Below are 27,590 nucleotides of genomic sequence, written 5' to 3'. Positions count from 1 at the left end.
GGACACAAAAAGCCCTGTGCAAAATGTGTCTGGTGATGCTGACTGGCAGGGCTGCTGTAAAAGGAACTGAGGAGGAGAATGGCTGCTTTCTCTGTACTGCTCTAGGTTGAGCATGCCCTTATTGTTATTTCTGGATGTGCTGATTCAGCACGGCAGTGGTGCATAATATATACAAAATATGAGTGGCTACATATGTCAGATTAAAAAGTAAACAAGCCAGAGTGTGTCCTCCCATGTGTATTTATAGCTCACTGACATCATCAGGAGCTACATACATCTGAATGCAAATTCAGCCTGTGCAGTAAGTGGAGGAAAATGTTCCTAAAGCCAAAGCAGCAGAGACTGCATCTCATACATTTCAGTGAACATCATTTGTAATTGTCTTTATACATACCCTACTTACATTGTATATCTAACCTCAGTGATTAGTGCCTGTTAGGTATAAATGTGGTGACAAGCTGTACCTTTCTGTAGTTGCTTAAGAGTTACAAATAGGCATGACTGAGTAGTTGAAGGACATTGAATTAAACATGCTTGAATTAATAGGATAATGATTGGTGCTCCTCAGAGCTATAAAATAAACACTATCTGAAGCTCTATGCTATGTGGCAACCAGGTTGAACCATAGGGTTGATGGAATTATTCTGAAATGACTCAACTTTGTTTTTAAGTGAGAGAGATAATCCTAAGAAAGCTCTCTACGTAGGCTCCTTGTGCAGTTAACATTTTAAACACCCCTTTGGCTTGTTGTTATGACTTCAAAGATACTCTAAAGCCTTTGTTAAATTGATCATTAACTCTGCAATGTTATAATTAGACATTTGAACTTGGCTGCATTCAAAAAGAAAATGCAAGAATGAAAATCCTAACCAGCGTTGTTTCTCTGCAGCTCATCAGCATGACCAGAGAGGGATTAAAGTTCCATAGGAGTTAAAAAGCAATGGGGATTGAAGGCATTAACCAGCCTTACAGGAGGGATAGGGAGCCATTAATCCACAAAGTTTTTCTTTGAAAGTATGGAGTGAGAATAATGTCAGGAACCTGAAACGGGTTACTGCCGGAGATTTAAATTTAAGCTCATAAACCATTTTGATGGGAATGCTGGGGTCGAAGCGTGAGTTGGAGAAGCCTTAAGTTTCCAGCCCAGCAATTGAACACGTTACACCAGTCAGTTGTGCCGCCACTGACCTATTCCGAGTCTGCAAAACCAGCAGAGGAAGCGCCGTGAGGCGGCTTTAAACAATAGCAACGAGCCCGAGCAGCGACTGGGAAGATTGAGGGTTGGATGCTGCAGTTAAAGTTTATGAGGTCTGGGGCTGGGAGAAGCTCGGTCCTACGTCTCCCACTTTCTTTCCTCAGTCTCTCCTGATGGAGTCGAGACAACAGCTGGTAGCTACTATAAGCCCGGCTGCAGAGTGGATGGGAAAACCTGTCTCCATAGTAACAGAGCAGGCATTGCATGTGCTGCTCCTGCTCGATCTTGGGAGTAGCTGGCTAAAGACATCTGGTCGGTGTAGCCAATTCTCAGGGGAAATTAGCTCATTTCATCTGATAGTAACCACAGAAACTTTTGAATTGGTTTAATATTATGATGGTGAACATGAGATAGAACCAACTGGTTCAGCAGTTTCGAAAATCAAAGATTATCTAAATACTATAAGATAAATATTTTTGTAAGGAAGACTATTGCTTGTGCTCATTACCCCACTCCCTGCTCTTCCCCATGGTGATGTTTCTGTCTAATAAGAGGTGATTCTTCAGTGTAGGGTGGGTTTTAGGAATTTAAAGACAGTTTTCCTCTTTCTAAATATTTATTTCTTTTCCTTTCAAGAGCTCTTTTTATTATACAGTGGACCTTCTAAGCCTTTCATCATAGTGAAGCTCTATGTAGTGTGAGATAATGTCTGTGTTAACATACTATGGCTTGTACTCTAGGAAGTTCACTCCCCACCCCCTAAATCTTTAGTCAATTAACTCAACTGTTTTCAAAAGGAATATTCTGAACAGTTATATAGTTACAAATAAATCTCAAAATAACTGGTAAATATGTGTCGAAGTCTTGAGCTATTTAGCATCAATGAAATAAATTACAGGTCATAATTTTGCATACAATACAGGAAAATTCCCAGTTGATTTTTGCAGAACAAATTCTGCGTCCAATACGCAGGCACTATATTGAGCATACGGCAGTTGGGCATGCTGTCATTTTTTTCCTGTTTACTATAAAATTTATCAGCTCATACTATCTGTGTAATATTCAGAAATTTGGAGGAAATTGAAGAATGGAAACTTTTTTTTCCATTTACACGTTAGGACATCATTGTGTATTTTTTATATGCCAATAAATGAATGTAGTGGATGATAACTTTTCTGGGAGAATAATGCACGCAGAAAAGTGTCTTTGAAGAGGCCCAGGAGGAATATCCTAAATGTGTGAGGCACAAATAAATGCTTGATCTTCCATCACCCGCCACCCCTACTGACACTTACTCCTGGTTACCAATATATGAACTCAGTGGGTTGTTGTGATGGTCATGAACTAGAAAATGAAAATGTGTGGGCATGTCTGAATTGTATGTCTCCCTTCATGGAAGACCAGCAGAACTGTCAGTCTCTGAGAAGCCCTACCCTTGATTTCTGTTTGACCATGTGGGGTTGAACGTGAGAAGTGTGTTCAGCTCTACTGGACAACAGGAATAAATGATTATATGGAGAATAAGATTTGCTAGCTGCCATAGTTCTTAAGAAAGAGCAGGGAGATCTAAAGGTCTTAGTAGAAATCTGAGAAATGTTTACAATAAACAAAGGGGCCTGAGCTCCCTAAACCAAGTCAGACAAGTGCAGCAGATGTTCAAGGACCCCAGGTGGGTTATATGGAGGTTAATAAACCAGATGAGCTGCAATCAGTTAATGAAAGAAGTTTAATCAATCTGAGTTGATTCAAAAAGTGACTACCTGATGAATGCATGTACCTTATTGAATGGGAATTCATTGTTTTGCTTTCTCTGCTGAGCTCAGGCTCTAATGAACCAAGAGTTATGTCTCTCTGTGGAATTATACCATAGAAACTAGGTGTCAGAGTTTCCACACCCCCAAGCTTTTCTTTCCCACACAGAAACAGTCATTTAATATGAAGTAGCATGTGGGTGGGTGGTGGTAAAGAGGGCATGGAGGAAGTCTTTCCTGTTTCACTCTTGACTTCATGTTGAGTTTCATGGCAAACGAACTGTCCTTGAAACTGAAAAATAAACATCTTGGCTTCATAGTTTAAAATTTCTTTCTGAAATTGATTTGCATTTAGTCATTTGTTTTTTGGTAAACATAGGCTACAGGAATCAATAAGAAAAATTCTACTTAGAGAAAAATGATATTATTATAGAAAGACTTAGGATGCTAGGGTGCCTTAGGGGTCTTAAGGTAAGTGGTTGTTTGCCTTTCTGTGTTTTGTTTGCTTGTTTGTTTTTATGAAGCTGAATGGCTTTGATTGAAACTTGCAATAATCTTCCTGAAGCTGGATGTTGATAAACATTAGAGAATTCCACCGAGTGTGATTGTAAACATGAAATCTCAGGGTATAAAGAGGGTACTTCTTTTCTGCTGGGCTCCTTACTTTCACAACACTTTCAGGAAGTTTAAATCTCCTCTGATATGCCTGGCCTTCTGATCTGTCCAGATCAATTAGTGGATTTGGGAGTTATCCTCTCTAGGGATATCAACCCAAAAATAGAAACTCCCCACAAACATCTCTGTCAGATGAGAACTGATAGTAAATTTCCTCTGCTCTTTATACCATTGCTCCAAGCTGAGTTCAAAGCAGTTCTTCCAGGCTATGTTTTTTTTTTTTTCTGCAACTTTTAGCTGTCTGTTAGTTAAGTTAGGTAGTATAAGCCAGTCGTATAAGAAAAGGATAGGTACTGCTGAAAGCATAGCTGCTTACATCTTAAGGTGCCTAGGATACTTGATACGGATTTCCCCTTGTATGTCCCTATTTCTCTCCATTAACTAAAGAAAAACGCATGCATTTTTACCCCATTCAAGTACTTGGAGATTTTACTCTCTATAAAGTCACTTTCTAGCCAAGTAGTTAATACTAATTTAGTTAATAATCAGTATTAAGATTAACGTTGTTTGTGTAATTGTTCGGTAGTTATGGACATACTTGGCAATACATCATCTGTGGTCACAGAGGTTTTTAACAGTGTATCTGGTGTTTGGAATAGGTACAATTGCATTTTTGATGCCTTGCTACATGCTGGCTTTTGTTTGTGTTTTCCTTTCATGAAGCATAACTTGTTGATCAGGTGGCTAGGTACTTAGATATGTAGTGTAAGAGTGTAATCTTCCCTTTTCAACAGATAGGTTCAGCTGTGCTTGTTTGTTATGGATAGCAGCTCCCATTGACTTGGATGGGGATATTCAAGAATAAAGTGTTGTAGAGTGAAAAGGTGTCAGAAATCAGGTCTGTCTGATGTAGCATGGGCACCTCAGTGTTAAAGTCTCAGGCTGAAGGCTAATCCAGATGAAACAAAATGTCAGAAGTATTCTTCCTGCCAAAACTCTGAATAGCTTCTTTTATCATAGAGTCCTATGATTGTGTTGGCTCCCAGGCAGAGTTGCACAATGTACTGAGCAGCAGTAAGAGGTACAACCTGAGCAAAAGAAGAGCTTCTCTGCTCTCAAAGAGGAATAAGTACTTCAGTGGGGTCCCTTTGAGCCTGAGTTCTGACTGAATTGTCTTTGTATTTATTTTAACAGTAGAACAAGTTGAAGGTTTAAAAAAACCACCCTGCTTTCCCTACTTTAAAGAGTAAAAAGAACTACACAACATGAAGTTAAAAGGTACTCCTCAAGTGTTGTTAAGGATTCCAAAAGTAGTCTTTAATTGCTGCCAAAACTAATGCGGCTGAAATTTCTGTGGAAAACATCAGTGCAGTAGCTATTTTATATACAAATAACTCCAGTCTGCAATAGATTCCCCCTGCCCAAGCTTGTTCACTCTGTTCTCCATGTTAAAAAAAATTAATCCATGTTTAACACTATGCTTAATATTGAAACAGTCAAAGATGATTTCTCATAGCAATGCTGGAAGTCACACAGTGATAATTACTTGGCATTGTGCTGAGAACTGATTGCTTATTCTACAGCCACCAGTTTACTACCTTTATAAAGCTAAAAAGTAATTGAATTCGATGAAGAGAGAATCTCACAGCCTGCAAATAATTCAAAAAATGTTTAAAAAGAGTGCATTATAGTGTTGTTCAGAGTAATTCAGCACCTGAGATAAGCAGATTTCTTTTCTTCCTAGCATGAAATATTCATTAATATTACTCAAATTTGTGAAACCACAGATAGTATTATGAGTTTCTATCACTTTTTGAGCACCCTAAAGCATGCTGTTTAAATAGACACAATGTTTCTGGCTTTAAGTGTGCCATTTGGGACAAATAATATGGTTCACGATAAGAGAATTGTCTGATGTAACATGATAGGGGCAGATTTCTAATTAGGAAAGCTTTATTGATGGACTTATTAAAAATGTGCATTCATGTCATCAGCTTTGGTATCCCAAGTGCAATAGCTTATAAATATTCAAATACCCAGTTATAGAGCACAGCTTTACCATACTTTCATGTCTAATGGGTTTTCTTTGGCCATCCAGCTGATGAGGAAATTGTACACAAAACAGTCCCTTATGTACTTCTCTAGTGTAACGTAATTGTTATTAATTACACCCTGAACAAGTACTAGTGATTGACACTTCCGTCCAAAGTTAAATATACAATGTGTTGTGTGTTGGGGAAAGGGGAAACACAAGGTTGTCATTAAAGCCATTTTTGGCAGAGCTGGAAATAGGACGCAGAACCAAGCATGGCAGGCCCACTTGTTTTATCCACTGAGAAGGAACTCAGTAAAAGGGTGAGTTTGGTTTTGCTGCCTTGCTCTCTTCAGTAGGGCAGGACAGGCATTTGACCTTGATTTCCATGTTTTAGCCACTTGTAGCGATGCTTTAAGAAAACTGAAAAACTACCCAAACTGAACTGCAGTTTAAGTAACCTCTTCCTCCTGTAAGATCTGTAAGGTTGGCTAAAACTTTGACATTCGGTCATTTCTAGAGGTCTTGGCCACTTGAGATACTGTTTTGTAACTTAAATTCTTTACATGTACTATTCATGTGTCCGTATTTGGTGGCTGTGCATCAGGACTCCCTTTTTTCCTCTCCTGCTCAATCATAGACACACTGAGAAAACATCGCTTTAAAAGAACATTGTAGAGTGGAAAAAACCTTATCACCTCTCAGTAATGGCGTGATGCAAAGAATGTCACATGTTTCAGTTATTTGTCACATAGAGTAGTGGTTTGCATAGTGGGTTAGTAAATACTAAGGCTGAGTATCTTTAAAGCAAGGGGTCACCTTTCTTTAATGTAGCCTTTTGTTTCACTTCTGTTAAGACAACTGGTACAAGTGTCAGTTTTTACTAGTTCCCCTGTTGTTGAACAAATCTTTTTGTGTGGGATGAGCGTTGTTGGTTTCAGTGAGTAATCTTGGCTCTCTGATTTGGCAGTGAGACCTTTGATGTCAAGACTAGACTTAAAGGTTTTTTGTGAATATCACATCTAAAAGAATGGGATCTTGAGAGGCTTAAACAAAACATAGTAGAACCAACTTTTTAAAACAGTGAGTATTGAAAACTGCAGAGAAGGTATAAAGAGAAGGCTAAAACATTGGATGATCTTTTGACACTAAAAAGAAAACCCTCAAAACTAAAAAGTTTTTATAATTATTGACAGAATTCATCTAACTGTGGAATAAGACTGACATTTGCTTTATTACATAAGGTATTGGGAAAAATTCTTTGGAACTTGGGTTTGCTAGTAAATCTCAGATCAAAGAGAAGGGCCTAGGAAATTCAACTATTCCTAGAAAAAATCCTTCCATGAATCACCTGGGAGTATAGCTCACATAAAGAGCAAATATGCCTCAAGCTTTTGAAAAATGAGCACAATAAGTAATGCAATAATACGAGGTTCTGCTCTACTGCTACCAGTTGGATGACATCCGTTGCCCAATGTTTCAGCACAGAAAAGGCTCATCTGTGTCTCTAAACCATGCTCCTTGTGCCCATCCCTTTAAGTTGCAATTGCTTTTTCCTCTTCAAGTACTGCTTTAAAGAGGGATTCTTCTGGTCAGGTGACTTTTACTTGCTACATCAGCTGCCTGCTAGACTGTGCATTGTTGCAGTGTCTTAGTTTATTCTTGACATGTCCTAGGCATTACTTTTACAAGGTTCCTCCTCTTCCAAAGTGTTTTGCAGCACAGTGTTACTGAATTCTGCCAAATATCATTTTGTTGGTTTGGGTTTTTTTTTTAATTCATTCCATATAATACCCATTAGTTTCCTGAGGTATTTGATGTCTTGAAGTTCAGACCAGCTGCCACTGAGAAGGGTATAGCTTTTTAAAGTATTTTTTTCTTCCAGCAATGAATAGTGCACTTGTCCTTTATTTGTAAAGGGAGCAGAGGAAAGGTGATAGTGAGGGAAGGGAGTTTCACAGAGCTGGAGTTCTCCTTTCGTAACTTTGAATTCTGCAAAGAGCTGCCTCTGCACCATTTATTTATGTTGGACCCAAAACTGATAGAAACATGAATTCAAGTAAAAATATAAGTCTTTGCACATAACGGTAGCTTGGTTAATGGGGTATGCGACTTCAGAGAGATCTGGCTTATATCTTAATTTTGCAAATGTAAGTTTAGTTTGGTCCATTTGGAACATTATCAAAGCTCTAGGGAGAGTTTGCACTGAGTTAATCATGTGCTTTGGTTGGTATAAATTAGGTTCCCGTTTTGGTATGCTGTAATCCTGATGTGCTGAATGATAGCCACAACTGTTTAATGCTCAATGATTGGAGCGGGTGCACGAAATTGGCACCAGCAGGAAGCTACTTACTTTCAGTATGTGAAATGTATTTGCCACTTAGCTGAAAATGCTGACTTTGTTGCCTTCAGTTATGTTTATTTTGCATGTCAAATAATTCTTCTGTCCTCCTTCACAAATTTTAGAGGCAACTGTAAAATGCTGACTGACTGGGCTGTGTACATATGGCATCTGAGAGGTTTTTTATTAGCTTAAACTAGCACATGTGTTTTCCTGTGAGGAGTATTAAGTGCCTGGACTACAGGTTTAGTGTGTGACTGTTTTTGCAGCTGTGTGGAAGAGTGTGATGCGTATTCCCTGGAGCAGGCCCGGGAGGGAGCTCAAGTATGTTGAGGCAAAAGCAGGTTGTGTTTATGGGAGCATCAAACAGAAATATGGCACTTGAACCCTTATCAACACTGAGCCTGATAGTGGCATCTGAGCGGCTGTCGCCCAGGTGTGTGAAAGGAATGCCCTGCCTCTAACAGCACAGGATTTTGTTTCAGAACTTGATGGCTTTATACTGGAACTCTGTCGTGGTAGTCTGGAAAAAAAAGAAAGTTTTCTTTTCTCCTTTAGTTATCTGGAGGGGGTTGAAACCAGTGTTAGTCCACTTGAAATTTAGTTCTTGTTAAAACTGTTATTGTAGAGCATTTGTTGCTCAGGCCAGAAGTCTTACTTTTAGAGGATCAATTTTAAAAGGGTGCTGCTTCTAGAAAAAGAGGATATCATGATTATATGTAGAATTACTAATATCCTGCTTTTGGTGACCTCTCACTCTTCTGGAAATATCTTACTTCTGGGGCACATATCGCCTCCCAGAGAGTCCCATACAGCTGAAAACCACATAGAGGAGCAGGAAGACTAGAGCTGAGAAGCCTGAAGCAAGGCTGTCTAGCACACAGTACCATTCTGTAACTCACTTCTTGGAGGGAGGGCCAGGGCCTGGGGAAGGTATTTTACCTGCACAAGAGAGGTAAGAAGTTAGGACTTCATCAGGCAGAGCTTCCCTTCTGTATCGGCTTTTGCAGGAACGAGTTGTTGAAAATAGCCCATAATAGCTCATGGAATTTAGATGGGGGGGCCTCATGATGTCACTGTGCATCCATCTGTACTTCCATTCTCAGTGCTACTATCTTGTTGTCTTGGAGCATTCATGTGGGAGAAGATGGCGAGTAGTGGGTTTCTCTGATTTGGAATGGAGATAAAGACTGCATGTGGTTTTCTCAAAGCTTTGTGAGAAACCTGTAGCTAAGTAAGAAAGCTCTGATCTCCCCTGTCTTTTCAGTCTTCTTGACTCCTGCCTACCAAGGGAATGAAGAGGAACATTGCTACAGCTCATGGGCATGTTTGCTCTTTGTTTGGACTCTGGATAGTGCCCTTAAGTTTAAGAGAAATCTTTGGAAGGTCAGAGTGTCTGTGGGTAAGGTTGAGATGATGTATGATGACAATCTGCAGTACTGTCAGATTCAAAGGAGTGAGATGCTCAAGGAACTACAAGAGCTGTGGTTTACTGCAGAGTGGAAATGTAGGTATCTTTGGTCAGTTGGTGACTATAGAGGGGGAGAAAAAACAGCAAAAACTGGAAGATTAATTTAATTAAAACCTATTTTCTTACAGTCTTTGTTTTGCAAGTTTCTGGAGAGAAAAATGTGGATCCTGTATTTTCTACTTGATAATAAAAAAGTATTTCCTTTCATGTCTTAAATTTACAGATTGTTCTGAAGACATACATCTTGTGTTTAAAAACTCTACATTAAAAAGGAAAAAAAAGCCACTAAAATTTAAACACGAGATGAAACCTGGCTGCAGTTAGTGTAAAATATGACTGTTGAAAAAGACCATTTTTCTAATAAAATAAAAAAAGATGAGTAAGGAGGAAAAATGAATATTATTATTTTCCACTTTTCAAAACCACTGGAACAAAAAACATTTTTTCATCAATGCTCTTTCTAATTTCTGTTTTAAAATGTGTTGTTACTTCCTGGCTGCTATCACCATGTGTCCTCAAACAAAAAGAAAAGTACATTAATAGGTCTGAAACCACTAGATTTCAAGTGTTACTGTCGTCAAGTTGTGTAGTAGGTGACCAGAACTTACCATTACATCTTAAAAATGCCATCCACCCTTACATTCCCATTTAAATATACTGCAGGTTTAAGCTGGGGAGATCACGGCCAGATTATTCCTTTTGTGTGGCTCTGCTTACAGATAAGAGATATTGTGCAATCTTTTATTTTCTCTCAGAAAGAAGTAGTGTTGTAAAGCGACAGTCTAAGGGTATAGAAGATACAGTTTGTTGGATGACACAATAGCTTTTATTGCGCTTCATTTGTAGCTGGAAAACAACAGGCATACAGTCTCTTTCTGAGGTCCCTCAATAAATTCCATGTTAGCTGTGGACAAAGGGAACGCTTATGAACTACTTGGTGTAGGACATGGTGGATATGAAGTAGCTTTTTAAAAAAGGAGTGAGGAAGCTTATTTAATAAAAAGCATGCAACAGATACTTGGCAAGATAAAAATACTCAGATCGAGGAAAGTACCCACTGTGTAAATAGTGTTATTATGAGAAGTTCTCTATAACATAAAAATACAGACTGCTTGGCTTACACTGATTTTTTTTTTTTAATAGTCTGTGACAGCTCCTTTCTTTTCGTATTAGCATATTGTATGTACTAATGAATGAGTTTGCATATTTGTGAACTGTATGTGTGACTCATCTTAAGTGTAGGTGAATATTTTCTTTGAATTCAGTGAGATATAAAATTAAGCATATGCAGCACTGGGTAGAAGCCAGAGGATTTTTCACTTTGAAGGAGAGGGTCGTGAATGAATTCCTTCTAGAGACTTTATGAAACCCTGAATAAGAGGTTCATTAAATAAACAGAAAGGAGTAGGGATTTTTAATCATTTTTGCATCAGTGTTAGCATGTTGACACTTCCTTTCTCTTGCCAAATACTTTGAATTTGAAACCTAGTTCTTGAGCATACTTTGTGATGGGGGAGAACTCCACACTAAAAGCAGTACCATAAACTAAATGTGCAAGCCCAGCTTAATTCACGTCTGTAAATTCGTGGTGGATATCATCAGCACCTAAGTTCAAAAGCTAAAGACAACTGTGTTATGAAGAGACTTGTGCAGGGGTGATGGTGTGGAAAGTTGTTCTAGTGCAGCCATGCTCGATGACTGTGCCTTCACGTGCAAAGTTACGCCACTGACATCTGAGGCCTTTTGAGGCTGGTGGAAAAATTTCAACTGCCAGCATTTGGATTTGGCTGAAACCTCTAGTGAGAAGAGAGCTAAGGAAATCAATGAAAGGCTTTTTAAATGCACCTAAGGGAGATAGGTGCCTGACTCCTGTTGAGATTCAATCGGATTTACTTGCTTGGAGCCTTTGGAAAAATCTTGACCTAAAACTGCAGGTCTACAGTATTCGTTAATGGTTCCACTGCCATTGTTCTGTGCTCTCACACCGATTAAGGGAAAATAGAAACACTTCAGTACAAACAACTGTTCTAACTGTCTCCTAGTAAGAATCCCTTTTTTTCAGAGCATGAACACTTATGGAAACATTATTTTATCTTAATTAAAAACATTAATAAGTGAACTTTAATGATGTTCACTAACTTCTTGGGATTAATTAGGGACCTCTGAAGCTAGAAATGTAATACAGATACCATGTTTTTTGTTTTCTGTTGCCTGTTTAATCATTTGGTGCCAAATATACCAGATAAAGAATTTTAGCAAATGATACTAAGCTTTCTGAAAGGAACACCAAGTGTTCTGGCTTTAAACATTTTTAGGAACTTACCATTATTTGTCTTCCTTTGAAAAGATGTAATTTACAAGATCTTTGGAAGTGAAGAGATTAAGTAGGAGGAGAAAAATCCCCAGTCCTTAATAGCGCTTCTGGGACTTGCTGCTGCTCAGTAAGTGTTTATATATATGAGAAACCATTTGTCTTTTTATTTTTGATCTGTACTTCATCCAGTTGGGATTTTTACTTTGTTGAGCTGGTGCCTGTCTCTGTCTGTTTTCCTCGGCCATCTGATTTTGCTGTTCTGTGTATCTTAGAAAGCACAGTACAGCTTTCAGGAAAAAATCCTGCCTTTCTCAACAGAACAAAGAGGGGCCTCTCTATACAAAGTAGGTGAGATTAGAAGAAACAGTTGCCTTTACTGCTGTTAATTTGCATATCCTGCTCGAGCTATACAGAAGTGCTGTCTGAAGCATTTTGCAAGCTCTGATTTGTCAGGTGAACAGTGTGCTGAGAAGCGGGCTTCACCTCTCTCTGAACTACATTGTAGCCTGTAGTGGTTCAGTTTTTGCATGCTGCCCTTTCAATGTAAATGCAACCAATTGCCACAAAGATGATTGGAGGGCTGGAGCACCTCTCCTATGAAGACAGACTGAGAGAGCTGGGATTGTTCAGCCTGGAGAAGAGAGGGCTCAAGAGACACCTTATGGCACCTTCCAGTACCTGAAGAGGGGCTACAAGAAAACTGGAGAGGGACCTTTTACAAGGACATGTAGTGACAGGACAAGGGGGAATGGCTTAAACTTAAAGAGAGCGGGTTTAGATTAGATATCAGGAAGAAATTGTTTTCTGCAAGGGTGGTGAAACACTGGCACAGGTTGCCCAGAACAGTTGTGGATTCCTCATCTATAGAAATGTTCCAGGCTAGGTTGGATGGGGCTTTGAGCAACTTGGTCTAGTGGAAGGTTCCCTGCTTATGGCAGGGGGTTTGGAGTAAGATGATCTTTAAGGTTGCTTCCAACCCAAACTGTTCTATGAGTCTGTAATTGTTTTACATGAAAGACATGTTCCTGCTTTTTTTGACCTTTGAGGAGTAGAGATATACTTCATCCCTGCTTGTGAAGATGCTTAGCCTGTTTGTTGCCCAGTCCAGCTACACAGCCCTTGACTGATGGCAGGTGTCCCATCTGTCACTTTACCATCAGCAGATCTATTGTCCCCTCTCTTGGCTTCTTCAGAGACCTCCTTTTCATGACTTGTGAAAAAAACTTGTGTGCAGTGTGCACATTCTACTACTGTTGCCTGAGACTGTGAGGAGGTTACTGTTCCACTTTACTGATGGTCCGTATTCCACTAGCTCCATAGCAGTGATCTTCCACTGCCTTGCCTAAAAAATAGGTTCAGCGCAAACAATGCCATGGGAATCTTTTAGCTGCGGTAATGCTGGTTGGCATGAAATCCCTATATAAGATACATGAGAGATTATTTCATTGTTTAAAGGAATTCATTGGAATTTTATAATCTTTGAAGCTGGAATCTTAAAAAAGCCAGATTTGACAGAATCATGGGAATAATGTTGTTTAACTTTCCAGTGAGAATAATGTAATAGACCTTCTGATTTGGCAGAGATGGGTAGGAGTTGTACTTCCAATAAAATATTGGGGTGGGAGGAAATTCTTACAGTACAAGAAGCATGTGTTTATCCGTCTTAAAAGTGTCCCCCTCACCAATACCTCTTGTTTTCCTGTGCTTGTCATTTCTCTTTCCTCTTAGGACAGACACCTCTGTGGCAAATGCAATAAGCTGTATGTCGTCTTCAACAGCCAATCAGAACAACATAGTGATATGCTTTGCCTCCTTGCTGCTAAAATATGTATTTTACTCTCTTACATTTATGGAGTTCATTCAAAAAAGTCTAGACTTGGAGTAAGGGCATTCCTGTTCATAACAGATTTCAGATGACCTCATCTGGTCCTCCCACATCAAACAGTTGCATGAACGTCTGTGATGCTCTGTGACCAGTTACAGCTTTGGGGTCTACAGGCAGAGCCTTAGGCGATATATTCTCTATGCAGATGCTTTCTCAGCCTCCAGAGACAATCTTTCTAATTGCTTAAAAACATCTCTTCAGCTAAGTTTCCGGACTCTGTCCTTCCTTTTGGAGTTGCTACTGTACTTTATTTCACAGTGCAGATGTTGGATGCCTCCCAACATTGTAGCTCTTCCAATCCAGTGGGGGTTGAGTAGTATAGGAAGGGCTTTTCATGGTGCATTTATTAGCAAAATACTCTGGGAACTGTCAAGGTATGGGCCATAATAACAGATAGCATGGGTATATTCATCAGGGAACTGTGTTTTTAGTGATCCTGCCTGAGGGCCTTCATCAGATGATGAGAGTTGTACTGTAGCCAGGTGATTAAGTTATGCCATATCTTTCTTGGGCTAAGGGTTCTGCTGGCTCTTTCGTTATACTTGAAGCAATTCTCGGGGCTGTTCACATAGTACCTGATCAGCTCAAAGGACCTTCTGTTTCCATGTTAGAACTGTGAAGTCAGTAGTGAGATGCACTGAAAAAAATCTGTCATGAGACTTCTGAAGTGTATCCCACATGCTGACCCCACTCTGACACGAATGCATAAGTGAGGACTCCAGCTCCTTTACTGGTCTTTATGAGAAATAGTTAATTCCCTGGCATCTGCTAAATGGCTACCTGGAGATCTATTGTAGTTTCACCAAGCACTGTACCTCAGTAGAACTGCCCAAGGCTTGTTATACTCCTCTCATCTACCTATTTTCGTTTAAATGGTTGTGAGTTTACATGCAAGAAGTTGTTGGTGGCTGGAGACATACTGACACTGATGGAGTTCTTCAAGAAAGTGATCTACATGTGTATTTCATGTTCATCCTCTCTTATCTTTTCATTCAGGGTTAATTTGGTACTTGGTTGTGTTGGGATTATGTACTGAGGAGGCCTGAAAATGGCACTAAGCATATGCCTTGGCTGAGCAGGAAGGATGGCAGAAGTGAGGATACTATGTACAAATTAATAATTAAAAGAAAAAAGGTATCTTCTATTAAGTAAGATGGACCCTGTATGCCCATCTATCTACATGACTGTCATATCTTAGAGGGCTCTTTGTACCATATAAGTTTTTAACCTCAGTGTTGTGTTTCTGGTTTCACCTTTTACAAAGGAGATCATAATTAAGTTACATAGGGTTGAATGGGTCCTTGGACAGTATAGTTCCTGTGTGTATATAATTTTAACCAAGAAAACCCCTTCACTGAGCTTTGATTACTATGCTCACTAGTGTTTTGCAAGCAGTTATTTTCCTCTGTATTTTAATTTTCCTGTATCCTAAATGTTGCTTTGTTTTTTATTTCACTCATTCTCTACATCCACTGTGTCCTCTCAACACTTCATCTTTCTGTTTTCATATATCAGCCTTTTCAAGCCTCATTTCATTCTAGCTGACTCATTGCAAGAAACACAAGGGTTTATATAGTGCACTTGGTAGGTAGGTGTTAGGCAGGCAATTGGGAGAAAATATTGAAGAAACAGTGGACCAAATTAATCTGTAGTACAGCTCAGATTCTCTGAAATTCTCAGTTTTGAGATATTGCTGCTCAATTAGCACTGATTGCCACCAGCATAAGTGAACTAAGGATCAGGTTGGCATCCTTCTGGTGCATGTAGGCTTCATGCTAAACTGTTAATTAAGAAAATACAGACTATTTTATTAGCTCAGGAAGGCATAATTTTCTAATATACTTTTTTCTTGTTGTCTGGAAGTTTCTGACCACTAATGTAAGCGTGTGCAGACAGAAATTCATCAGCCTCCCCCATCCCCAGGAGACTACTTATTAGCTTTATGCAACACAAGATATTAAAAACACTTTTGTCTGTCACACAGCCACGGGCAGGGGAGGGGGAATTTGCCAGTTGCTAATGGATACCTGGAGTTTTTGTGTATGACCATGAAGAACAGCTTGTGCACTTTCACCCCCGATGTTCCCTGAATAACTTGGGTCTCTTTTAGGTCAATAAGCCTTTATCAAAACGTCAGGAGTGAAAAATGTGTCTTGGTGTAAGCCGACTGGTCGTTCCCTCCAGTCACCGGAGTCTATAGGACAATCAATGTTCTCTAAGCTTGTCTGCGTGTCAGGCAAAGAGCTGGATGACAGTAACCATTGACTGCATGTCTGTCGCATTGTCTTTGGGACAGCCCCCATTTGCATACTTGCCGGTGTGCCTGATCCAATGAACCATGGAGGGCCTTTAAAAAACATACGCGCACAACTCCAATGCAAATTTCCTACGCAGAGAATACGTGCTCCTTTAAAGCACAATCCAGGCTTTCACTTTCTACCTTCGTGCTATAAAACTGAAACTGTGATCCTGACAAGGCCGTCGTGCCTAGTCGGAGTGCTGTTTGTGCTTCCATTGTGCTAAAACATTTAACTTTTCTCTGGGTTTTGCTTTGCCTACCAAGATAATTTTTTTCTTGTTCTTTTGCTTTTGGGGATATCTGAACAGTATTATCTGTGCTATCACATATGTGATGTGAAGCCATACATCCCTTCCTCAGATGAGTTATTTTGAATGAAGGGCAGTTTTTGCTCCATATATGGTTGGTATTGTCTTTTGTTAGCGGTGTTTCCTCCGTAGTGGTGGTGAAAGGAGACGTACTAGCTGTCGGCATACAGAAGAGCACTTGGATATTAGGGCTTATTGACCGGGTCTGTGAAAGGAATACAATCACTTGATCGGAAGAGATTGCCAATGGTGCTTATTTTCTGTGATGATTCAACAGCACTTCATATCAAGCAGAACTCATAATTTTACCATTCACTGATGGTTCATAAATGACATTAGACTGAACAAAGGGAGAGTTTCATTGCATTTGAAGCTTCTGTCGTAAGACACAGGCTTTCTTTAAAGGATCTGCTCCAGATGCTGTTTCTTAAGATTTATGTTGTTCATTATGTTTTTATTTTATTGAAAAAATTAATGATAATCCAATTGAAAAAAAAAAGGTGATAGGTTCTGGTGGATTCTTTCAGAAGGAAGTTGTAGAAGAGATCCTTGGCTGGGTCAAAGGATCTGAGCTTCATGTTTATTACAACCAGTGATCTGGATAGTTTCATTATATCTTAAAAATCTAACTTGAATACAAGTGACTATAAACAATTGTGATAGCTGTTCTACTGCATCTGACAGCTTGCATAGATTATGAGATTGTCAAAACCAAGGGAAAGATTCCTGGCTCATGTTCTGCTAGCTTTTCTGAAAGTGTCACAGAGTTGAACTTCAACAAGTTAGGGCTCAATATTCAGGGCAATGTCCCCTACATTTTTGAAGCTGATCATATGATTCCCATTCATCTTGACTAGACTAAGGTTGTGTTCTGGTTATTTCAGTTAGTTTAGAAAATAATTCTAGGTACCATCTTGAGTCTCGTTTGAAAATCTGTTATACCAGCAGTGTAACCTGCAGAAATGTGAGGGGGCTGGACAAGATGTTTAGCAGCACGTTGTCTTTTCTGCAGTTGCTCCTTATATGAAATCACACTTTGAAATAAGCAGTTCATTCTCTTAATCTGCATTAACATATGTAACTGTGATATTTTGAGATCAGTTTCTCAACTGTAGTCTTTCTTTATGCCATGTGTTTTGTGTTTTCAATTACAAGCCACTCTTACCGTTTCAATAAATAGATTTTGTTACTGGCTCTGGTAGAGAATGTGACCAGTTATTAATCGAGTTAGCCAATAAGGAAATATTGCAGCTCCCTGATACTCAGGAAAACTATGCTGAGTATGCCATGCTCATCTGGTCTGTAGAAAATCAAGGTTTATCGGCACATTGACCATGTTCCAAATAAGACATAACCGTACCTTTGTCTAATCACCAAGAATATCAGATGTCTTTGACATCTATCACTTTGCAGGCATTTCCGAAGTCATACCTTAGCTTGTGTTTTACAAGTAGCTTGATACCAGCCATGCTTCAGAAGTAAGATCTGTTTCTGATGAAGTCCATAAACATTGGCAAGAGGATGGGAAAGGTGTTCTAGAAATCTCACTATATTTTCAGTGCACCCGGAGGCTGACGTTGATGCTGGGTACTAGAAATCTTTTTTCAATCCATGCGAGATTAAAGGAAGACTAAAAAAGTATAAATAAGGTGGTTAAACTGATCTGGTAAATGGAATGCTCTTCCCAAAATGAAATAAGCTAGCAAAAAAATCTTCTAAATACAGACTGTGCTTGTTTTTTTTGGCTCAGTCAGGAAACCTTTTGTTTGAATTAGACCAAGTGAATTGCACAGAATAGTTTTCAGTTTTAGTACGTGTAGACAAGCCAAACTGCATGTGATCAAAGTATTTAAATTTGCTCTTAATATTTTCTTTCTTTACTCTTACAGGTTTTTCTGTATTACTTTAGATCACTTTGGTATGGTTGACATATTTGTCACCTTCCTAATTTTACGTTTTATTTAGCATGTCCTAATACATTCTGAAAAGAGATGAAAGACATAAGTACAGTAGAGAATTAACCTAGTTCCCTGTCTGTTTCTTTCAGGAAATTGTGTTAGTGGTATTCTTTGGAACAGAGTATGTGGTTCGGCTATGGTCAGCAGGATGCCGCAGTAAATATGTTGGAATATGGGGAAGGCTTCGTTTTGCTAGGAAACCTATTTCAATCATTGGTGAGTATGCACAGCTTACAAAGTTGATGTAAACAGTGAGTAAAACTTGCCTTGAAAGGTTTTAGAAGTTAGATTTCTGCAGTAGTTGAAGCCAAGTTAGAGCGAGAGCTCTTGTCATTAGCATGAATGTAGATCTGAATTTCCCTTCAGAAATTCATGGCACTGTCGAGAACAAACGTAGCTTGATTTGTTTTCCCAGAAGAGCAGAGTGTTTTCTTTTCACAAGTGATCTGAAGCTTTGCCAGGAATAAGTCTTGGCCATGGTCCTGTCTCCTGTGACCTCAGGATCCCAGACACTGCACAAGAGCTACAATTGTATTTTTTTTTTTAAAGATACTGAACAGCCTTTCCTCCCTCTTGCCCCTGCAGCCGTTTGAGTAACTTATTATGAGTTTATTTTGCACTCTAATTGAGCTGTTTACTGCATGGTAGAGCACAATAGATGCACTGTAGTTACTCTGTGTATCAATTGAATTAAAATATGGCTTTCAGTGATGCATTTGGAGCTGGACACCTGACTTTTCTTGATATTCACCTCAGCTGGCTTCCCAAAATGATTTCAATGTTCTTGGAAATTACATCCCTATATTCCAAATATGCAACAAGTGATTTTTTTTTAGAATGTTTACCATTCACTTAACAATTTCCCTGAAAGAAACACAATAATTCAAAATCAATCTATATTTTGTTAGCCAGTATTGAGAGAAGTATGTAAAGACCCTTGCCCTAAAGTACTTAAAATATAAATGGACTAAATAAACCAGATTTTGGAAGAGGAGTATTGTTATAGAAGAATATTAATTCTTGATCTGTGACATAGTTATTTCAACTACTTGGAAACATTATTTGTTGTTTAGTACAGGATATAGGTTTTCATAAACTATCTACAATTTTGCTGAATATAAATTACAAAATTTTGTACCTGGGTATTTTTACAATCATAAAATAATTCAGTTTAACTTCTCTGTGTATCCGTCCATACATATATAAAAATAACAACTGTATCTCAGGTGTGACTGCAACTTTAAAAAGCCCTTGGCTGTATCTTTGCACTCTGAACACAGTCCATTTCTCCTGAGATCTAGAACACCATGAGTTCTGAAACATTATCCAATTTAATTCAGTCTGGAAAGCAAAACATAGTGCCACTTTCCCAGCTATAGATCAAGAGCTATTTAATTCTCTAAAATACAAAGTTCCTTTCCAAAATTAACTAGACCTGAAGCATGGAGATTTAGAGTACAGTCCTGACTGACTTAAACTAAATTAGACTTATGCACTAATTCTGATTTTTCTCTCCCTTTTAGACCTGGAGAGATGAAATGGTAGTAAGGCAGTTTTCTCATATACAAAAACCCCAAGTCTCTGTCCGTGAAAATACTTTCTAACACAGAAAAGAAAATAAAACACACGGAAGAGAGAATAGGTAGAAACTGCTGAAATTCCTCCTGCTAATAAGGATTGCAGACTGCATTAGAGTAATTCTTAATTCATCTAGACTGTGACCGCCTTGGACCTATCCCAGTAAAATTTTTCTGTCATATCTCAAGCTTATATTTTCTTTACATGCTAAAATAGAGATCTCTTGGTATACGATTAGGAGTGATTGTTCAATTTGTTAAAGTAATATTGGAATTGGTTCTAGTAACATTCTTGCAGAAATATTGCAAGATGCTACTAACTAATTTTTTCAATTGACTTTTATTTTCCAGATTTAATTGTTGTTGTTGCTTCCATGATAGTTCTTTGTGTGGGCTCTAAAGGTCAAGTCTTTGCAACCTCAGCTATCAGGTAATTATAAGCAATAAAAGAAATTAGTGCTATCTGAGTAAGGTGGGGTTCTTTTTTTTTACCTTCTGCTTCAATTCTTGCTGGAGAAAACAAGTCACTGGTCAGTGTCCTGTAACAAAGCAGATCACCAGTCATGTACATGTGTGAAACAATGATCCCACTAAGTGCAGGGAAAATAAAATCTTATTGTAATGCATTTATGATTGGTGGGGGCAGAGATGCACATACCCCTGCCCCCTTTCTCCGCCAAGTTGGGTTCTCCCCAAATCCTGGTTTAGTTTTGTGGCTCAGTTTTATAGCAACCCTTTCATGCTTCATATCTCTGATGTCTTCAAACTACCTCTTCATAAAATGCCTGGGATTAGTGGTTGTGAATTCCTGAATCCACCTTGTGCTCAGGAAGGTCACGTCACTTGATTTTCTTAAACAAGAAAGTACGTGGCACTGTACTGTGCTCTGCACATTAGCTGCAGGAACACCCAAGGATTACAGTGACTCCCACAAAGGGTATTTTAAAATATTATTGGACTCTCTGGTTCAAAATGCCTGTGAAATTCCTCAAAGGTAAGGAAATCAGCTCTTTAATTAGCTGGTTCTGCATGTTGTTTCCCACCCTGGTAAACAGGTCAAATATGCATTGATGAATGATTTCTAGAGCATTCTCTGTTTGTGTCCAAAATCCTGAATCCTTGAGTTATCCTTACTAGCCTTATGTAAAAAGGTCAGTCCTTCCCTTGCACAATCTTTCCAGGCTGTCTTTGTAACAAACAAGATAAAAGATCAGTGAATGGAGCGAAAAGAGACAGGCTGCCAAGTCTAACATAAAATACTATGTGTCTCTTAAAATGGTCCTTTGGAAGACACAGACTTCCCCTCTTGAACTCTGTTTCTTCTCTAGCATCTTTAGTGTCTTCATTAATTCGAAAATTTTGTTCCAGGGGCATCCGTTTTCTGCAGATTTTACGAATGCTGCATGTTGATCGTCAGGGGGGCACGTGGAGGCTGCTGGGATCAGTGGTGTTCATACACAGACAGGTATGAACAGGTATTGAGCAGGCTGAGGAATGGCACAGTTGATGCAAATGTCAGAATGTCATATATGCAGATATACTGATGACGTCAGTTATACTTGATATAGTTAGTTATACTTTATTTTAACCAAGTATGGTTGTTCTGCCTTGTTCAAGGGGAAAAAAAATCCTAAAAGATTAAAAATATTCACTGACTTTGGCAGATTTTGACTTGTAGTTGGCTATAACAACAGAAAATGACACTTGTGAAAACTAGTCTGAATATTTCTTAAAATATGTATCTAAATTCTGAAGTTGTTTTGAATCTGGCACTGTTTGAAAAAGTTATCCAAGTATTTTTTAGGGACCAGAAGTGGTTTGGTGCTTGTGAAGTGAAGAGATTGTTTTGACTGCCTGTTGACAATGCATATGCTGGGCCAAATCATCAGCCGTGCTGTAAATACTTTCACTGTTGAGCTCAGTGGATTTTTGTTAAAAATTGCCCAGCCAACAGTCACTGTCAAAGTTTATCAATTGCTGAAATTGCATTCTTCTCTTCCAGTTATCTTTTATAACCCATCAGTGTTAGGTAATTTAAGTGTCTCGATGTCATAATGCCATTATTTTTATTCTCTTTGCAGGAACTGATAACTACTCTCTACATTGGATTTCTGGGCCTGATTTTTTCCTCTTATTTTGTATACCTGGCCGAGAAAGATGCTGTAAATGATTCTGGAGAAACAGAGTTTGGCAGCTATGCAGATGCCCTGTGGTGGGGAGTAGTAAGTATAGCAATTTCACGTGTGCTGAAAGTGGTTAACACTGTCCAGTGTGGAGTAAAATTCAAGCAAGCGTAGAGTAAGAACAGCACTTTGAAATGGCTTGCTACTGCTTCAATACACTTTCTGGTTTTGTAATTCTGTGAAACTGTGAAAATACTGTAGATGATCAGGAGTTTCATTTGGTGTTTGTAGTCTTATGAGATCCAAAGTGATCAAATTATGTATCAAAAATATAGAAACATGCGTTCTATTTTTTATCCTCTCTTCCCTACTGTTACTTGATTACTTCTTGCTACCTTTCTCATGGTAGTGTTTAACTGTCTAAGATGGTAAGAGTCTTTCTAAATCACAACTGGGGTTTTTCTGGGGGCTGGTGTTTAGGCTGTCTTTTTCCTGTCTTTGTTGTTGTTTGTTTTTTTTTTCCCCTAAAGCAGATATCTGTGTTTTGCAATTTGATCTGTGACGGTAATTCCCAGTTCATTAAGGGACTAATTCCAGAGCAAGAAGCATTTAAGATACTTGGGAAATCAGTCACAGGACTCTTCTAAAGTGTTTATATTGCTTTGGAAGCCACATAGTATCCTTATTTGGCATTTGCCTGTGCTGTATCCACACACCATCTTGCTTAGAGATTTCTTTGGTTTCTCTGAGGTGCTGCCACACTTTGGTGTAGATGTATTTTTAGCTCTGCTAATAAAGTTCTGCTTTCTTGATGTTGCTAGTGACAGTTGTGTCTCTGTTTTCATTTATTATGTGTACTCACTATAGTGAGGCAACTCTATTCTGGGATTATATTTTTGTCAACATTTTAATTTTGTTGCTTCTGCAATAGTAACAATTCCCTCTTTTTATTTTCTCACATGATACACACATACTGGGTTGGCTGTTTTGTTCTGGATTTCCTGTCTGTAATTGTTTCCCTTTCCTTTTCATAGTACAGTTCAAAGAAAGGTACTTTCTGGAAGCTGTTTTCCCTTATCATTAGCATTCAAGCAATGACTTGTTTTTATCTCCTTTAATTCTATTACCTTAATAAAACAAACCATCATCATTTTAAGTGCTACAGATCTTTAAAATGCATGGGCATCACTAATGATACCATGCTTGCATTTTCAAAATGTGCTGTTCTTCTAGAGCTTTTTCTGTGTTGCTTTAAATCAAAAGGTATTGTTTTTCTTTTTTTTTTTTGTTAAAAATAAGGCTCTAATAAGTCATATGTACAAGAATGATAGGGCTAACACCTCTGTTTCACTAATAAAAAAATATAAATATGTAAGAATAGATATTAAGAAATATTTTTAATAAAGTTCTGTGTGTCTCTGCTAATACAGTCTTCTCTCTACAAACAGTACTACTTACTGTTTCAGGATCTATTGATGAGCAAGTCCTGGTGCTGAAATGCATATGTAGCCCTTTTTGAATACAACAGATTTTGTTGTATTGTTTTGCTACTGTGATCTGCTGCAGGATTCTTTCTTCTTGCTGTCTGCCATGGTTAAATACAGGCTTTCTTAGGATCAGTGGACTTAATATGTAGCACAAGAAAGTGGCTTTCTGTCAAGTAGCTTTTTCAACGCTTTCATGTCATTATGGCATTTTTATTTTCCACTACAGTGGTCAGATGACTCAGTAATTAACAGTGGCAGATGTAGCTGCATTTAAAAACACATGCTGTCATTGGCGTAGCCATTAAAAATTGAGTATGTGACAGACCAGATTGGCTGACTAAAAATACAGTAAAACCTTCCACAGAAGCAACACGATCTGTCAGGATATTGAAATATTCTTCTTTCAGGGAATTATTGCTCAGTTAGGCATGCCAGTTATTTTTTCTTACTAATTGCAGTAAACTTGTTTAATCAATAAATTTAATTATCATAATATTCTTTCTCTGTTATAGCTTCTATTGTGTTGCAGCATTCCACTTAAAGTGTGAGACTGCATTCAATGAACACATAGTGTAATTTCTTTAATATTAAAAGTAGAATTTAGTGTCCTTTTCCCACTCTGATATGTCTCTGCTAACTGCTAAAAAAGATTTAGCAGAACAAAACTGAAATGGATTCGATTCCATCCATTTCTGGTGTTTTGATACTGTAATATTCTTCATCATGCTTTCTGCTAGGAAAGAGCCCTATAAAGTTAGGATAGTGAAGAAGTTAGCCCAGAGAAGTTGTGGATACCCCATCCCTGGAAGTGCTCAAGTCCAGGTTGGATGGAGCTCTGAACAACCTGGTCTAGTGGAAGGTTGGAATTAAGAAGTGTTTAAGGTTCCTTCCAACCCAAACCATTCTAGGATTCTATGCATAACTGGGAGGTCACAAGGAGTCTTCCTAATGAAGGTCTAAACTCATACAAAAGCCTTCTCAAAGTGTTAAATCACGAAAGTTTTGGTTATATTTTAGCCAGAATTTTCTGAATCACTCAAACATCAGAAATTCCAGTCACTGAAAACCTGTCTCAGTTTGTTTTGAACTGAACATGTGGAAGAGGATAATTCACAGCTCCTGTCTCATACACTATCATAGATGGGTGATCCATCTGGCAACGCAGCTGATCTCACTTCCCTGAAAGTGCACTTGCCTTACATAGTAGATAATGCTTCAAAAAGTCCTTGTTAGTGTTTTCACAGCCCTTTTCTCACTCTACAGTGTTACACTTTTTTGTTATCTCGATGTATGTGTACACGGCTAAACAAGTTCTTTGGGCAGCAGTAATAGAACACATAGCTGAAATAAACCATATAAAAGGTCTGTGTTACCACAACTAAACTGCAGCTGGAATTGGGTATTTTTATATTACTGTGCTTTGCTGACTATAGGCATACCCATAGGGTTCATAACTTCTAATTAAATGTTCTTCATTGTCATTGTTATTTATAAATCTGTATTGCTTTCCCATTTTCATATGTAAATTGGCCTCCTGGGCTTTATTTGAATTTCCTTGAGAACTCTGGGCTGTAGCTATTCACCAAGTCAGTTATGGGCTTCTTGAAGAAACCTAAGGTTATCTTATGGCATAAAGATTTGTCTATATTATTGCTGGTTTTGAATGCAGTGCAAGTTGTATAAATAATTCTGCCAGTGGCTGCATATCTGCATGTCTTTCAAAAGACAAATTTAGTGTTAGCAAGTAAAATAAAAGTAACGTGATGCATCTTTCAGCTCCCCAGTGCCAGTATTCAAAATTAGTCTGCTTATGTCATCCTTCCTGTCCAGACTGACAGTCTTAAAGACTGTCTTAAATCTAATATAGATTGAGGACAATAAAAACACGAATTAATTAAAAACAAAATTAAAAAAGATGCTTTAAAAAATATTATAATTGCTCTCATTGAATCTGTCAGAGACAACTACCTTCAGAGAATGTTACCTGCTCACTGCCTCTGGGGGCTTTGTGGCATTCAGTGTTTTGTTTATGGGGTTTTGTTTTGTTGTTGTTGGGTTTTTCTCGCCCCTTCCTGAAGCCTCCCCCCTCCTTTAGCATTCATTTCAATCATGCCTCAGACCAAGTGAGAATAGTTCTTCTTTTGATATCCACTGAATGAGTACACAATTTCCAACCTTCACACTGGAACAAACATCCTTCAGGAAAACCATTATGTGGACCGTGCTAACAGTCTCTTTGATCATGAGCACTGTTTGCCATAAGCAATTATTGAATATAGCCATGCATGGATATTACACTGTGCCTGTTGCTTTGAACTGAATCAAGCAGTTTTCTGCAAGTAACAGCTTTGGTTAAGAATTTCTTGTTCCTTTAATTTTCATAGATTAGAAGATATGCTTTCTCACTAAGGATCAAATTCAACAAAAAATTTACAAGTTTGCTTACTTCTAAACGTGCATAAAACCATGTCTTATTTAGCAAAGCCTATCAGTATGTACTTATTGTAAATTCAAAATCAAAACTGGGGGAAAACTTTGCTGAAAAGTTGCAGGAAATACCACTTGAAACTTCACATGCATAAAACTTTTGCTAATATAGAAGAGCTCTAATTTTATTTATAAAATAGTTGCACATAAGTTTTAAAAATAGCTTCATAAAAGAGACTTGTGTTATTCAGAACCCTTTTTCCCCCCTCTTCTTAATTAAAAAAGCCATTGAGGACTGTATGCTGACTTCAGCGTTTGACAGAAGTTTTTAATCTCTACGTGGTTTACAAATCAAGAATACCAACTATAGACCTATTATATCCTTTTATTTTTTTTAATTATAATTTTTGGAATTACGTGTTTGAGTTTTTCTGAGGGAGTTGGTTATTTTAGGAATTGTTGGAGCAGCGATTGAAAGATGAAGATATTTTAAAATGCTTTTTGCATGCCATCTCTTCATTTTGCAGCTGCCTTCTCATCTCTGAGATTTAACTCCATGAGCAACTCCAACTACATTTTGTTCCCATTCAATGAAGATCTTTGGGGTAGATGTGGAGAAACCTTTTAAAATTGTTACTTACAAAGTACAGATGTAGATTTTCTTACATCTAGGGAACACTCTTGGGGTTTCTTTTCCTAATTCCCAAATCTTTAAACCTCTATCAAAAGATAACAAGGAAGTAGGAGCAAAAATTTTATCTAGAAGAATACAGAATTAACAGTTGTTTTTCATTTGATGAAATTTATTTCAAAATAGAGATAATTTTCCATGTTGACATCTAGAAAAAATAATGATAATAAAAGAATTTAGCTTTCATTTAAATTTCAGTAATTAGCACAAGTTGTGCTCCTGTTGAAATGGGTCTTTTAAAAGACTCTTCTTGTTTATCTCTGTGATCTCACAAGTATAGATGTTTAGTTTGGGCCACCTTTTGATTAGGAGATTTAGAGTGAGCAGTAATTTTTTTGGAACTGGCAATGACTGAAAATGACACCTTGAGGAGGTATTAAACTAAGATCCAAAACCAATGTTTAGGCAACACTGAGGATATATTATTAGAGAGACATGACACTGAAGTTAATGTATTCTATTTGTTGTGTTTGCAACTGGATGTGCAGTTCCATTTCATTCCATATCTTAAGTTATTAGAAGTGTTTCAGTGTCCTTCAGATGTGGTTGTGTCTCATTCATGTACTTCAGTTGCATTGAGAATGATGGTGTGAGCCTACAATGATAACTGCATGAAAATGACTTCGAAATTTTAAGGAGAAGAAGAATCCAAACATCTCCTTCACATGTTTGTAATTGTAGTGACAAGGAAGTCCTTTTTTCAGCTTTGCATTGCAGTTTTAATTCCAGTGTTTCAAAATATTTGTGACCTGTAGAACAGTCTCTTAGCTTGTTCATTTGAAGGATGTAGCTTGTATTTTTTCAGAGTGCTGCAATGCACATAGAGGTGACTAGGATCAGAAAGAAAAATTTCAGTTGTGTGAATCTGTTCATATCATGAACATCCTTATGTGTACAAGGAAGAAGAATATTGCCATTTGGAAAAGAATTCAAAATCCAGAAAGATAAGTAGAGGGTTTTTTAGCTTTATATAGCATACTTCACAGTGAAATAAATGCAGGACATCAATCTGTTTGCACTTGTGCTGCCAGGGTTTCAGCAGCTTGGAAAGTTTGTACATTATATTCAACCTGCATGAATGCAGTCGACTGAATAAAATGTCAAGAAATCGAAAGG

The 27,590-nt window shown here is 38.1% G+C and overlaps 1 protein-coding gene across 3 annotated transcripts in view; it reads left to right on the top strand.

Annotated features, from left to right (window-relative positions):
* The window catches only part of KCNQ1 (potassium voltage-gated channel subfamily Q member 1), a 341,395-nt gene that overhangs the window by 67,902 nt on the left and 245,903 nt on the right, over positions 1–27,590 (top strand). For 2 of the 3 annotated variants that reach the window (XM_027651383.1, XM_027651382.1), the window contains exons 3-6: positions 18,259–18,385; positions 20,098–20,176; positions 21,115–21,211; positions 21,828–21,968. In XM_027651383.1, the coding sequence (XP_027507184.1) occupies positions 18,259–18,385; positions 20,098–20,176; positions 21,115–21,211; positions 21,828–21,968 (444 nt within the window). Of the gene's footprint in view, positions 1–9,074; positions 9,442–18,258; positions 18,386–20,097; positions 20,177–21,114; positions 21,212–21,827; positions 21,969–27,590 lie in introns of those variants that run through there. The other variant, XM_027651384.1, reaches the window with a different exon arrangement.

This window comes from Corapipo altera, unplaced genomic scaffold, assembly GCF_003945725.1.
Source record: "Corapipo altera isolate COAL_440 unplaced genomic scaffold, ASM394572v1 78, whole genome shotgun sequence".
NCBI lineage: Eukaryota > Metazoa > Chordata > Aves > Passeriformes > Pipridae > Corapipo > Corapipo altera.
The sequence above is the reverse complement of the archived record's forward strand: the minus strand, read 5'-3'. Positions and strand labels throughout refer to the sequence as shown.